Source organism: Herpailurus yagouaroundi, unplaced genomic scaffold (assembly GCF_014898765.1).
Source record: "Herpailurus yagouaroundi ecotype Mexico unplaced genomic scaffold, PumYag 206, whole genome shotgun sequence".
Classification (NCBI taxonomy): Eukaryota; Metazoa; Chordata; class Mammalia; order Carnivora; family Felidae; genus Herpailurus; species Herpailurus yagouaroundi.
In genome coordinates, this window is record NW_024412437.1 from 213,715 (window position 1) to 228,594 (window position 14,880).

General features: G+C 37.3%; 1 protein-coding gene across 12 annotated transcripts in view; it reads left to right on the forward strand.

The window, feature by feature from the left end:
* TLK2 (tousled like kinase 2) overlaps nucleotides 1-14,880 on the forward strand; it is a 116,507-nt gene that overhangs the window by 14,529 nt on the left and 87,098 nt on the right. Inside the window, exon 2 of one of the 12 annotated variants that reach the window (XM_040452014.1) lies at nucleotides 10,361-10,426. The exons of the other annotated variants lie outside the window; for them this stretch is intronic. Coding sequence (XP_040307948.1) covers nucleotides 10,421-10,426 — 6 coding nt within the window. The 5' untranslated portion in view covers nucleotides 10,361-10,420. The remainder of the gene's footprint in view (nucleotides 1-10,360; nucleotides 10,427-14,880) is intronic. 12 annotated transcript variants of the gene reach the window in all.

Genomic DNA, 14,880 nt, shown 5'->3' on the forward strand with positions numbered 1-14,880 from the left:
ATATGTATATATGTATATATATGTATATATATATGTATATATATATGTATATATATATGTATATACATACATATATATATGTATATATATACATATATACATGTATATATATACATATATATACACACACACGTATATATAAAAAATATGTACATATATATGTATATATATGTACGTATATATACACACACATATATATGTGTATATATGTATACATATATATATATATATAGGTGTGCAAATACGTTGCTATATTAGCCCCTTCCATTTTTTTTTATTTTTTTTATTTTTATTTTATTTTTTTTTAAATTTTTTTTTTCAACATTTATTTATTTTTGGGACAGAGAGAGACAGAGTATGAACGGGGGAGGGGCAGAGAGAGAGGGAGACACAGAATCGGAAACAGGCTCCAGGCTCTGAGCCATCAGCCCAGAGCCTGACGCGGGGCTCGAAATCACGGACCGCGAGATCGTGACCTGGCTGAAGTCGGACGCTTAACCGACTGCGCCACCCAGGCGCCCCCCCTTCTATTTTTTTTTAAAGTTTATTTATTTATTTTGAGAGAGAGCAAGTATGAGCAGAGAAGGGGGGAGAGAGAAAGAGAATCCCAAGCAGCCTCTGTACTGCCAGCTCAGAGCCTGTTGTGCAGCTCAAACCCACAAACTGAGATCATGACCCGAACCAAAATCAAGAGTTGGATGCTTAACCAACTAAGCCACCCAGGTGCCCCAGCCCCCTTCAATTTTTAAAAATACAGTGACAAGTATATTATATATACTATTGTATATTTTGCTTTTTGTGCTTAAAATCTTAGAAGTTGTTTTATAATAAGATACATAGAGCTTCCTAGACCTTTTTCCAGAGGCTGCTTAAATTCCATTGTACAGCTGAACCATGTTTCCTGTTGATGGACATTTAAAATGGACAAGGTTTGTTTTTGAAGTTTATTTGTTTAGAGAGAGCACGCAAGTTGGGAAGGGGCAGAGAGAGGGACAGAGAGAATTCCAAGCAGGCTCCTGATGCAGAGCTCGAACTCAGGAACTGCAAGATCATGATCTGAGCTGAAATCAAGAGTTGGATGCTTACCAACTGACTGAACCACCCAGGTACCCCAGGCTTTTGTTGATATAAGCAGTGCTATAGTGAATAGCCTTGTACATAATGGCATTTCACATGTGTTTATATATGTTTACAGGATAAATCCCTAGAAGTGGAATTGCTGGGTCAAAGGAAAAGAGCCTTTGTAATTTCAGTAGTTGTAGCCACATTCCTGTCTGTGGAGAGGAGGAATATAGTTTGATACCTGTCTTTAAGTCAGTCAGTGTTCTGTATCTCTGAATAAAACCATTGGTTTCTTCATAGTTATGGCAAAGGAGTTCATGGACAGGTGTTAGGGTTCTTGAACCTCGTAAAATGGTAGGTAAAATTTGTATACATTTATGGATGTATCTTAGGTAAAATTTGTATATATTTATGGATGTATCTTTTCTGGGAGGTAAGGGTTCTGCAGCTTTCATATATTCTTAAACAGTCTTGTGACTCAAAATAGGGTTAAAAAACACTGTATAGCAGTTGGTTACCTCAAATTAGAACACATATTTGTCTTTTGCAAGAAGTATTTGAGCATGTAAGTAGTTATTAGAGATGTTGTATGGAGAGTTACTGTGCAGGAGACTTGACTAATTCCCAGTCTTTTGTTATTCTTCCCTCACTCCCTTGAGAGGCCATGTTTTATTTTATTTTATTTATTTATTTGTTTGTTTTATTATTATTTTTGAGACAGAGAAAGGGAGAGCCTGAGCAGGGGAGGGGTAGAGAGAGAGAGGGAGACACAGAATCTGAAGCAGGCTCCAGGCTCTGAGCTGTCAGCATAGAGCCCGACGCAGGGCTCGAACTCACAAACTGCGAGATCCTGACCTGAGCCAAAGTTGGATGCTTAACTGTCTGAGTCACCCCGGTACCCTCACCTCAATCTTAAGGAAGGGAAAGGGAAAAAAACCCCAAGATGTGACAAATAGGAGAAAAATTAGTAATATGGCAGATTTAAATACACATGTATTGATATTAAATAGTTAAAGGTCTAGCACTCCAGTTAAAAGGGAATGTCAGGTTAGGTCACTGTTAATATGACCCACCAAATGCTGTCTATAAAGAAACCCACTTTATTTTTAATCTGTATCTTTATAATTAAAAGGATGGAAAAAAATACTGTATAAACACTAAGAAGGCTGGAGTGGCTATGTTTGTGTTAGACAAAGGAGTGTCCAGAACAAAGAAAATATTGTAAGGGATAATGAAGCACGTATCATAATGAAAAAAGGATCAATTCATTGGGAAGACCCAGCAGTCCGAAATGTCTGTGCATCCAGTAATATAGCAAAGCAAAAACTGACAACTGAAAGCAGCAATTGACAAATCCATAATTGTAGTTGAACATTGCAACATCCTCTCAATAATTGATAGAATAAGCAGGCAAAAAAAAAAAAATCAAGGATATAAAAGATTTGGACATGTCTATCAATGGACTGTACCTAATTGACAGTTCTAGAACACCATGCCCACATTCTTTTCAAGTGCACAAGGAACATTTATGAAAATAGATTATGCTGGGCTATGAAACATGTTTCAACAAATTTAAAAGGATTTAAATTATAAGTATTCTCACTACAATGGAATTAAAGAAATCAAAAAGAAAAAGATATCTGGAATATTGCCAGATATTTAAAAGTTAAATAACATACTTCTAAATAAAAATAACATACTTCTAGATAAACTTTAAATTTGAATTCACAAGGGAAATTAGAATCTATTTTGAACTAAATGAAAATGAAAACACAGTATATCTAAATTTGTGGAATGCAGCTAAAGCAGTGCTTTTAGGAGGAAACTTAAAGGTTCAAAAGAAAGGTCTAAATGACCCATGCTTCTGCCTTCAGAAGCTAGAAAAAGAGCAAACTAAGTGGAAGGAAAGAAATAAAGAGCTGAAATAAATGAAAGAGGCAAATTTGAATAACCCTATATTTATTTTTAAAAAATGGATTTGTAATTAAAAACCTTTCCACAAAGAAAAGTCCAGACTCACATGGCTTTATTGGTAAATTCTATCCATCAAACATTTAAGGAAGAAATGGTAACAAAAATTTCACAAATATCAGAAAACTCTAATGAGGACAGCATTATCTAGATATCAAACCAGGCAAAGACATGAGGTAAAAAGAAAACTAGCTCAACATCCCTCATGAAAGTATAGTCAAAAATCATTAAAAAGTATTAACAAATTGAATCTCTCTCTCTCTATATATATATACATACACACACATACGTAAAGGGTAATACATCATGACTTATTGGGTTTAATCCCAGTTACAAGGTTGATTTAACATTAAAAGTCAGTGTAATTCACCATATTGATAAAAAAAAAAAAGGCAGAAAAGCCAAATGACCTTGTAACAGATGCATGAAAAACATTTAAACAAAGTTGACTGCTCTGTGATAAAAGCTCTCAGCTAATGAGGACTACTAGAAAGGAGCCTCCTCAATCTGATCCAAGGCATTTGTGAAGAACTGGCAGTGGCCCTCATACTTCATGGTAAAAGATTGAATGCTTTCCATCCATTGTCCAGAACAAGTTAAGGATATTCATTCTCACTTCTGTTTAACCTGTTCTGAAGATCCTAGCTGTGTATTAAGGCAAATAAAAGGAATAAGCCTACAGATTGGAAAGGAAAAGTAAAACTATGTTTATTTTTTAGATGTCTTATAAATGACATGATTGCATATGTAGAAAGTTCTAAGTAATCTATAAAAATGCTATTAGAGTTTCAGTTTAGGATACAAGATCAATTTATGAAAATCAGTTGTATTTCTGCATACTAGGAATGCACAGTTGGCAATTGAAATTTGAAAAGCAATACCATTTACAGTAGCATCAAGTAATATAAATATAAAAACATTCCCCAAGAACAGAAGAGAATATTTGTTGCAGTTCCTTGTAATAGAAGTTACCTTGTATTCTCATTTCATTGTGAGGGCATCGAGATACAAAGGATTATAGAACGCTTACTTGTTCATGAGCACGCCTTTATTAAACACCTATTAAGTAACAGATACTGTGCTGGGGATAGTAGTATATGGTAGTGAATAAAGAAGATAATTCCTGCCCTCATGGAGTTTATAATCTAGTGGAGATTGAAGGAAGAACTAGATTTAGGTCACTGAATTTCCAGCTTTGGCTTAGCATTGTTAAATTTTACTTATCTATTTTTTAAGTAAACTCTACACCCAACACATGGGGCTTGAACTCACAACCCTGAGACCCATGCTCTGCCAGCTGAGCCAACTGAGCCAGGCTGGGGGGAAAGGGGGCTGCAGCTTTAATTAGGTGAATGGTTCAAAGTCTTTACCTTTTGGTTGTTATCTGAAATATTGCAACTAGTTGAATAATCTGGTCTCTTTGTGGGCAAACTGTTTTATTGTAATACATGCTTGACAGTTTATAGGGTGAGTAAAACTGGTTGGCTTGGCTTCTTGAACTGTTGGTGGGAATGCAAACTGGTGCAGCCATTGTGGAAAACAGTATGGAGGCTCCTTAAGAAATTAAAAATAGAACTACCCTATGATCCAGGAATCGGACTACTGGATATTTACCCCAAAAATATAAAAACACAAATTCAAAGGGATACATGCACTCCTATGTTTATTGCAACATTCTTTAGTATAATAGTATATAGTATAATGCTAAGTGAAATAAGTCCATCAGAGAAAGACAACATATGACCTCACTCGTGTAGAATTTAAGAAAATAAAACAAACAAGCAAAGGAAAAAAAGAGAGAGACATAAACCAAGAAATAGACTCTTAACTCTGAAGAACAAACTGATGGTTACCAGAGGGGAGGTGGGTGCAGATGGGGGAAATAGAGGATGAGGATTAAAGAGTACACCTACCATGATTTTAAAAAAGGAAAATGTTTTTTAGAAATAAAAGGATGTGCATCTTTGTCCTTCTAGCGATGAGTCCTTTCTGTGCTGTTGAGATACACATTAAGTTGTGCAAAACTGATAGCAATGTGGAAAAAAACAAGACAAAACTCGTTTGGTTAGTTGGTTAAAATTTCATGTTAAAGATGGTCTGTGAATAGCCTCCCTATTCCCAACGGGAAAGAAATGCCTAGTCTTCATTGAGCACCACCTCATAGAAGAGGCGTTGTTTTCTTCCTTCCCCAGTATATAGTATTATTTTAGTTAATCCTTTTACTGTCCCTAAGGTGGGTGTTTTCCCTCTTTTTATCATGGATGAAAAGAGCTCATATATCACAGAGCTCATATATCATATCAGTGATTTGCCCAGTTTCATACAGTGGTTCACTGATTCCCACACCTGTCTGATTTTAAACTGTTGGTACCAGCCGTTCTCAGTAATTTTTCTATTGGTCACACTCCTGAGCCATCTCATTCTTTCCCATTCAGGGAATGCACTTAACAGTTCTAAGTTTGAATCTATTTTCTATTTTATAATTTTTTTTAATGTTTGTTTATTTTTGAGGGAGAGAGCATGCAAGTGGGGGAGGGGCAGAGAGCAGGAGACCGAGGATCCTAAGCAGGCTCCATGCTGACAGCTGAGAGCCCCATGCAGGGCTCAGACTCACAAACTGTGAGATCACGACCTGAGCCAAAGTCAGATGCTTAACTGAGTGAACCACCCAGGTGCCCCAAGTCATTGATTATATAAACTTAAAATTACTGTGTTACATTCTAGCTTTTGAAGGGGCAGAGAGTGCATTAGTGATGTCTGCCTTTTTGGTTTTGGTCTGCCTGGCTTTTTACAGATGAGTAAATTGAGGCTCAGAGCAGTTGACTTGCCAAAGGTTGTACCACAATCATTAAATGGCAGAACTGGAATTTAGACTACTGACTCCTATGATTATACCAATATATTGGGCTCTGCAATAGAAATTTTGTGATAGTTTCCTGTAAGAGATGGCAATAGGTTTGTTTCTTACAGATTAATTAATGATCTCCTCAAAACAGTAAAAGCCAGGAACTTAAACTTACTGATCATCAAACTTTTTTCACGGTTATGTACTTCTTGCATATTTTGAATCTAGATTATGTTGATCTTTGTTTTTCTTATGACCATTTCTTCTGTGTTGTCTTCACTGTGAATATGCCCCCAGAATTTTGTACAGAACTCCTCTTTTCTATTTGTAAATATTGAATTTGTAGTTTTTAAACTATAAAGGAGTTTCTAAGCATAAGGAGAAAGACTGAAGCTAAAATGTAAGCTTTCTAGTGAAATACGTAGTAAGTAGTCTGTATGACTTGCTTCTACATGTGTTGAAGTCATATTCCTTTCCCTTACAATTAGTTTTTATTGATTTTTAATTATATAAGGAATGCATGCATACTTTTACAATGACGTAACTGTAATTGCTCTGAAAAGTTTGAGATGTATCCGTGTAGACTTAAACAATTTTTTTTAATGTTTGTTTATTTTTGAGAGAGAGACAGAAGGCGAACAGGAGAGGGGCAGAGAGAGAGGGAAACACAGAATCCGAAGCAGGCTCCAGGCTGAGCTGTCAGCACAGAGCCTGATGTGGTGCTCAAACCCATGAACCGTGAGATCATGACCTGAGCCAAAGTCGGATGCTTAACCAACTGAGCCACCTGGGCGCCCCTAGATTTTTAAAGTATTGTACTTATCCACTTGCACACATATTTTTGCATAGAAAACACATGACTGATTTTTGTGATTTTTACAGAAATTAAATCCAGCTATCATTACTGTTCTGCAACTTGCCTATTTTTCACTCAGCAGATGATTTTGAGATCTGCCATTTAGATATTGCTATATAGACCTAGTTTGGATGATTGTTCTTTCTTTCACTTTCTTTCTTATGTTTGTTTACTTTTGATGGGGGGAGTGACAGAGAGAGAGAGAGACAGACAGACAGAGAGAGAGACAGAGAGAGAACTCGCATATGTGCACACTCAGGAGCAGGGAAGGAGCAGAGAGGGAGACAGAAGATCCGAAGCAGGCTCCTCGCTGACAGCTGAGATGTCACCCTCAAGACCCCCTCCCCTCTCAGTTCTAGGCAACTACCAGTCCACTTTTTGTTTCCATAGATTTGCATATTCTGAACATTTCGTATAAATAGAATCATACAATATGTGGTCCTTTGTGAGTGGCTTCTTTAATTTAGCATCATATTTTCAAGGTTCATTTATGTTATAGCATGTATCAGAACTTCTTTTATTGCCAAATAATATTCCATTGTATGGATATACCACATTTTGTTTATCCATTCTTCAGTTGATGGACATCTGGGTTTTTTCCCCCATTTTTTGGCTATTATGAATAATGGTGCTGTGAATATTCATGTACATATTTCTGTGTGTACATGTATTTATTTCTCTTGGCTGTATTCTTAGTGGTGGAATTGCTGGATCTTATGGTTAAGAGATACTCTGTTAAAGGCTAGAGCTAACGTAAAACTCAAAAGATCTCTTTTGTAAAAAAAAAAAAATGTTTTTTGAAGTTTATTTATTTTGGGGGGGCGGAGAGAGAGAGAGAGAGAGAGAGAGAGAGAGAGAGAGCGCGCGAGAGCACGTGCGTGTCTGTGCATGAGCCGGGGTGGGGCAGAGAGAGGAGGGAGAATCTCTAGCGCGCTCTGTGCTGTTAGCTCAGAGTCTGAGGCAGGGCTCAGTCTCACTAACAATGAGATGACTGAGCCACCCAGGCGCCCCTAAAGATCTCTTATTTTAGTCATTAGTCTAACTATTTGAGGAACTGCCAGACTTTTCCAATATGGCTGCCCTATTTTATATTCCTGCCTGCAGTGTGTGAGGGTTAAGCTTTCACCATATCCTTGCTGACACGTTATTATCTGTTTTGATTATGCGCATCAAATCTTGAGTGAATTATGTAGACTTTAATAGGCAGGTTTGCAGGAGAGAAGACAGTTAAAAGATTTCTTGTTTTTCTTGTTGTTGGGCTTGCTTGTTGTCTGGAAATCGATATTATTAAATTACATGGTTAGAGTTTGGCATGACTGAAATGTTACAAAAAATCATTAATATCAATTAAGGATTTTTTTGACAGTGTAATACATTTTTGTTTACTTACTAAAAAAAATCATTTAAAATCTGTGTGTGTGTGTGTGTGTGTGTGTGTGTGTGTGTGTGTTTGGGTTTTTTTGTTTTTGGTTTTTGGTTTTTTTGGTTGAAGGTGTGTTTTTGTTGTTGTTTTGGCCTGGTATATTCACTGTAAATTTCAGTTAATCTGATTTTTTGTTTGGGGGGAGGTTGATTTTTTTCAGTTTTTAATTTTAATTCCAGTATAGTTAGCATACAGTGTTATATTAGTTTCAGGTGTACAATATAGTGATTCAGAAATTCTGTATTACTCAGTGCTCATCATAAGTGTATTCTTTTTAAAAAAATTTTTTTAAACGTTTATTTATTTTTGAGACATAGAGAGACAGAACATGAACAGGGGAGGGGCACAGAGAGAGGGGGAGACACAGAATCTGAAACGGGCTCCAGGCTCTGAGCTGTCAGCACAGAGCCCGACGCAGGTCTCGAACTCACAGACCGCGAGATCATGACCTGAGCCGAAGTCGGACACTCAACCGACTGAGCCACCCAGGCGCCCCTCATAAGTGTATTCTTAATGAAGGCTTTTTTTAAATGAGGTGTAATTGTCATACAACATTATATTTCAGATAGACAATAAAATCACCCCCCTTTGCTCAAAATTAAATGGAAGTAAAAAATGAACTTCCTTATACCTATGCCACCCAAGTATGTTTGCTACTGTTATTATTAGAGTTAAACCACTTGATTCATTTGAACATTTTTTCGGGTTTTCTAGGATAAGTAGATAGCTTCACTTGGAATCGTGATTGATTATCATAGTAAAAAAGCTACCTCAGTTATCAATAAAAGTTATATTGGAATGGATTGAAATGGTGTTGCCAGGTTTTAAATAAGTCAAATTGTTTTTGTTCTTTACATATTTTTTTTCTTTAGGAGAATGTTGCTGAAAATGATTTTGTAAGTTTAAAGGTACCGTACTCCCTGCTCAGTTGGGAACATTCTGGAAGTAAGGGGGTTCTGCCAGTTGTTGAGTATGTGTATTATAATTATGCATTCTGAAACTGGAGAAATAACCACATCAGTGTTCATGACCCACTGTTAGGTGGACCTGAGCTAAAACTGTACTGTGATCACCTGACCTCCATCAGCCCCTCTTCTGACTGGTGGACCACAGTGATGTTTTGAGTTTTTTGGAATTAGTATCTGTTCAGAGCCAGTGTCTAATAATCCTCAAAATGTTGTTGATGATTTCATTTTCCTCCAGGCGGACGCCTTGGTAAAAGGTGTAGTCCTTTTGGGGAAAGCCTGGAAGAGAAAGATTAAAAGTGTAAATTTTTGGTTGTAGTGTAAATTTTTGGTTCTTCCTCAAGGAGACCCCCCCCCCCCCCCCATTCACTGGTTCTGGGCCTATAAACTGACTCAAATCTTGGGATTGACTGAAGGGTTGTGGCTCTGTGTTTTTAACGATTGAGGTTATGCTTTTGTTCACTTGACCTAGACTCTTCTGCTTATACAGATCAGGAAGGATTAATAAGACTTCTCATCTATTTCACTGCTGGGAACACTGATCAATTAGCCAGTGCCAGAGGTCTCTGGGAGTCAGACTGCTCTGATTGCTGACTTGACTCTGCTATGGTGTGAAAAAGTGGTGCTACTACAAGTGTGGAGACCCTTAGTTTTAATTTCCATTAGATATAGACTAATGGAGTATCTTTACTACACCAGGTATTTGACCCTGTCGTCAGCTGTGCTCCTCTATACTTAATCAAGTTTTGTCTGCTGTTCTCAATTCCTTTTAAGATGCCAATTTAGTCTAAGGAGGAAATGAAAACTTTAAAAACTCAACAAATGTTGACATTTTAAGCTTTTACAGGAGTGAAAAGATTAACCTTTGGCCCCTACTTCTACAAGTTTTTCTTCTGTTCATACGGGCGTCATTCATGTGCTAAAGGTCGTTGTCAACCTTTTTTCAAGGGTTTATCCACTTTTTTTTTTGGCTTGTGACTAAAGTACTTTTTTAAGACCCCCCCCCACCCAAGTGCATTTTAAGTATATTAGAAATGTGTTTTGTTTTTGAAAACCATATTTTTTTAAACAAAAAAAATGGATTTTTTGTCTATTTCTTAAACTGTCATTGGTTTTTTTACTTATGAAAAAATGATCAGTAGCAGGAGACAGGGTAAATAGTTGAAATGTTGGCATAGAAAATGGGGCTTTTGCTAAGGAGTCTTACTATCATACATTATTAAAAAAATTCTTTCTAGCTTCTTTTTGAGCCTGAGAGGACTCTTTGAAGGGACAGTTTCCTCTGCCCAGTGACTTGGATGTGGGTAAGCGTTCTTCTAAATAGCTATTGTGTATCAAATATCAAGTGACAGACTATTTTACTTAAAAAATAAATGAAAAAATACCATGTAGTTATTAAATTTATCTCATGTGGACAAAGGCATACTTAACATACAAGAGTATGAATTTGCCATCACGACTTAAGGTTTTAGGGGAAAAAAGAACAAAATAATAAAAATACAAGAAGAAATAAGTACACTGCAAAACAGAAGACTAGCAGTTAATCCAGAGTTGGAAAATTGGGAAACAGGAAAAACTGAGGGAGTAAATTGGGTATAACAAAAGATACTGAGGACCTACAAAGTAAAAAAACCTGGAAATGGATGCTGTTGGTTATAGCCTGTTCATTTAAAAGTCTTAGTGAAGTAGGTAATTTTACTCAGTAGGAATTCATGTTCACAAAGTAAGATGTAAAAATCAGGATAGTCTCCTCTATTACCTAGGAGAAGTCAAGATTATGAAATGATCTCCTCCTCCCTGTCCTGTTCTTTGAAGGAGGCAGAAATCCGCTCCCTGTTTACTGGTGCTCTCTCCTAATTTTTCAAGGACTAGATCTATCTAATAATAACACAGAAATAATAAACACCAATAGCAAGATTTGACAAAATTGAGGAATTAAAAATATAGCCTAATCTCATTTATGATCCTGAGCCGAAGTTGGACGCTTAACTGAGTGAGTCACCAGGTGCCTTGACAAGGATGTTATATTAAAAATATATTTTGGGGTGCCTGGGTGGCTCAGTCTTAAGCTTGCAACTCTTGATTTCAGCTCAGGTCATGATCTCACAGTTCACGGGTTGGAGCCCCACATTGGGCTCTGTGTTAGGGGGACGGAGCCTGCTTGGGACTCTGCCTCTTCCCTGCTCATGTGTGCTCTCTCACAAAAATAAACAAACACTTAAAAAATTGATTAATGTATCTAGAGTCAGTATAGCTCAAAGTCACATATTTTGAAGCCACATTGCTTAGGTCTGGATCCTGGCTCTGCTTCTTACCAGCTGTGTGATTTTAGGGAGTTTACTAAGTTTTCTTATAGTTTCTTCATCTGTAAATGAGAGTAATCATAGCAACTCTCTTATAAGACTGTGCAGCCCTTAGTTTGCTAGGGCTGCCATAACAGACTGCGTGGTTTAAAGAACAAAAATGTACTTTCTCAATATTCTGGAGGCTGGAAGTCTAAGATCAAGGTGTTAGCTGGGTTGGGGTTTTTTTCTGAGGCTTTCCCTCGGCTTGCAGATGGCCACCTTCTCGCTGTGTCTTCATACGATCTTTCCTCTCTGTGCATGCATGTCTGGTATCTCTGTGTCCTGATTTCCCCCTTATGAGGCCATCAGTCATATTGGATTAGGGTCCACCCTAACAATCCCATTTTAACTTAATTACTTCCTTTAAAGGCCCTATCTCCAAATACATTCTGATGGGGGCGCCTGTGTGGCTCAGTTCATGGTTTTGTGGTTCATGAGTTCGAGCCCCACGTTGGGCTCTGTGCTGACGGCTTGGAGCCTGGAGCCTACTTGGGATTCTGTGTCTCCCTCTCCTTCTGCCCATCCCCCGCTTATGCTCTATCTCTCTCTCTCTCTCTGTCTCAAAAATAAATATTTAAAAATATATTTGTTTAAGAAAAGAAACAAATACATTCTGATGTACTGAGGGTTAGGGCTTCAACATAAATTTAATAAGGACACAGTCGAGTCCTTAACGGGTTGTTAATGAGGGTTAAATGTGCTAATATAGAATACCTTGCCTATGTAGCAACTGCTACCTAAATATTGTTTATTACTTATAGCAAGTAAATAATACATAAAACCTAAAACCCTTTTTATTTCAGAATAATTACAGATTCAAAGGGAATTGCAAAAAAGGTATTGGGAAGTGTCATGCATTTTTCCTTCCCTAATGTAACCATCTCGCATAATTACAGTACAGTATTAAAATCAGGCAATCGATATTGGTAAAATCCACACAACTCATTCAGATTTCACATTATACGTGCACCATTAGTGTTTGTGTGTGTGTGCGCATCTGTGCACTTTGATCACTTGTGTAAGCTCCTTGTACCCACAATCAAGGTGCAGAACTGCCCCATCACTATAAGGCTCTCTTGCTACTCCTTTTGCAGCCACCCGCACCTCCTCTTTTGACACGATAACTCCTGACAACTGCTAATGTTTCTATCTCTATAGATTATTTCAAGACATGTACATATATGTTATATGTATAATATAAAAATGGAATCATGTGGTATGTATCCTTTTGAGATTGGGTTTTTTGACTTGGCATAGTTTCCTTGAAGTCCATCCGGAGTGTTGCATATATAAATAGTTCATTCCTTTTTATTACTGAGTGGTATTCCATGGTGTGGATGTCCCAGTTTGTTTAACTTTTACCCATTGAAGGACATTTGGTTTGTTTTCAGGTTTTGGCTATAATGAATAAAATCACTGTGAACATTTGTATGTAGGTTTTTACATGAACCTTATTTCTCTGGAACAAATGTCCAGTAGTACTATTGCTGGGATATGATTTGTGTTACGTACATTTTTAGCTTCTAAAAGAAATTGCCAAACAATTTTCCAAATTGGCTGCATCTTTTTACATTTTCACCAGCAATGTATGAGTGATTCAGTTTTTCTATGTACTTGCCAGCATTTAGTTTGTCACTATATTTCATTCTGGCATTCTGAAAGGTATATAAGGAAATTTTATTGTGGTTTGAGTTTGTATTTCCCTAATGGCTAATGATGTTGAACATCTTTCTCATGCTTATTGGTCTATATATCCTTGTCAGTGAAATGTCTGTTCATGTCTTTTGCCAGTTTACTAACTGGATTAGAAAATTTATTGAGTTTTGAGTTCTTTATACAGTTTAATTTTTTTTTTTTAATTTTTTTTTTCAACGTTTATTTATTTTTGGGACAGAGAGAGACAGAGCATGAACGGGGGAGGGGCAGAGAGAGAGGGAGACACAGAATCGGAAACAGGCTCCAGGCTCTGAGCCATCAGCCCAGAGCCCGACGCGGGGCTCGAACTCCCGGACCGCGAGATCGTGACCTGGCTGAAGTCGGACGCTTAACCGACTGCGCCACCCAGGCGCCCCTATACAGTTTAATTTTAAGTCCTTTGCCAGATACGTGGTTTGCAAATATTTTCTTTGAGTCTATGATTTGTGTCTTCCTCCTACAAGGTCCTTTGCTGAGTAAAAGTTTTTAATTTTGATGAGGTTCCATTTATTAATTTTTCTTTTTATAGATCAAGATTTTGGTGTCATGTCTAAGACCTCTTCACCTACTCCTGTGTTGTGAAGATTTTCTCCCTTTTTTCCCCCTAAACATTTTATGGTTTTGTTTTATATTTAAGTTATTGATTCTGTTTGAGTTAATTTTTTTCTTTTAGTTTATTTATTTTGAGAGAGAGAGAGCATGCCCAAGCGTGAGGGCAGGGGTAGAGAGAGAGAGGGAGAGAAAGAGAATCCCAGGCAGTCTCTACGCTGTGAGCACAGAGCCTGGCATAGGGCTCGAGCTCACGAACCTGAGCTGAAATCAAGAGTCAGATGCTTCACTGACTCAGCCGCCCAGATGTCCCTGTTTGAGTTAATTTTTAATTTTTTTAATTTTTAAATTATTATTTTTTATTTTGAAAGAGAGATAGCAAGCAGGGGAGGGGTAGAGAGCCAGGGAGTCAGAATCCCAAGCAGGCTCTGTGCTGCCAGCACAGAGCCTGAGGTGGGGCTCAAACTCACAAACTGAGATCATGACCTGAGCCGAAGTCAAGAGATGCTTGACCAACTGAGCCACACAGTTGATGCCTGAGTTAATTTTTAAAATAAAGTATAAGGTTTAAGGCAAGGTTCACAATTTGGCCTATGGATGTCTAGTTGCTCCAGCACCAATTTGTTGCAAAGGCTATCAAAGTGTTTTTGTGACTTTGTCAAAAATTAGTTGGGACATATTTGTGTGGTCTATTTTTAAGTTGTGAGAATGAAATGTGCTAATATAGAATGCCCAGCCAGCCCAAAGAAGCGCTACGTAAGCGTTGACTATTATTATTACAATAGCAAATAAGTAATAACTTTTAAGAAAGTATTTGGATGAACTTAGTAGCCGTCTGAACTTCCTAATTTAAAAAACAATAGTTGTTTTTTAAAAAGCTTTGATTGTGGTAAAATACATATAAAATTTACCATTTTACATTCCAACTAACAGTGCACCAGGGTTCCGATTTCTCCACATCCTTGCTAGTGCTCATTGCTTTCCTTTTTTGGATAGTAGCCATTCTAATAGGTATGAGGTGTTATGGTATCTCCTGTAATTTTGATTTGCATTTCCCTAACGATTAGTGATGTTGCATCTCTCCATGTGCTTGTTTGGCTGGCCCTTTTCCTTTTGTATATCTTTGAGGAAATGTCTATTCAAGTCCTTTGCCCTTTTTTTTTATTAAA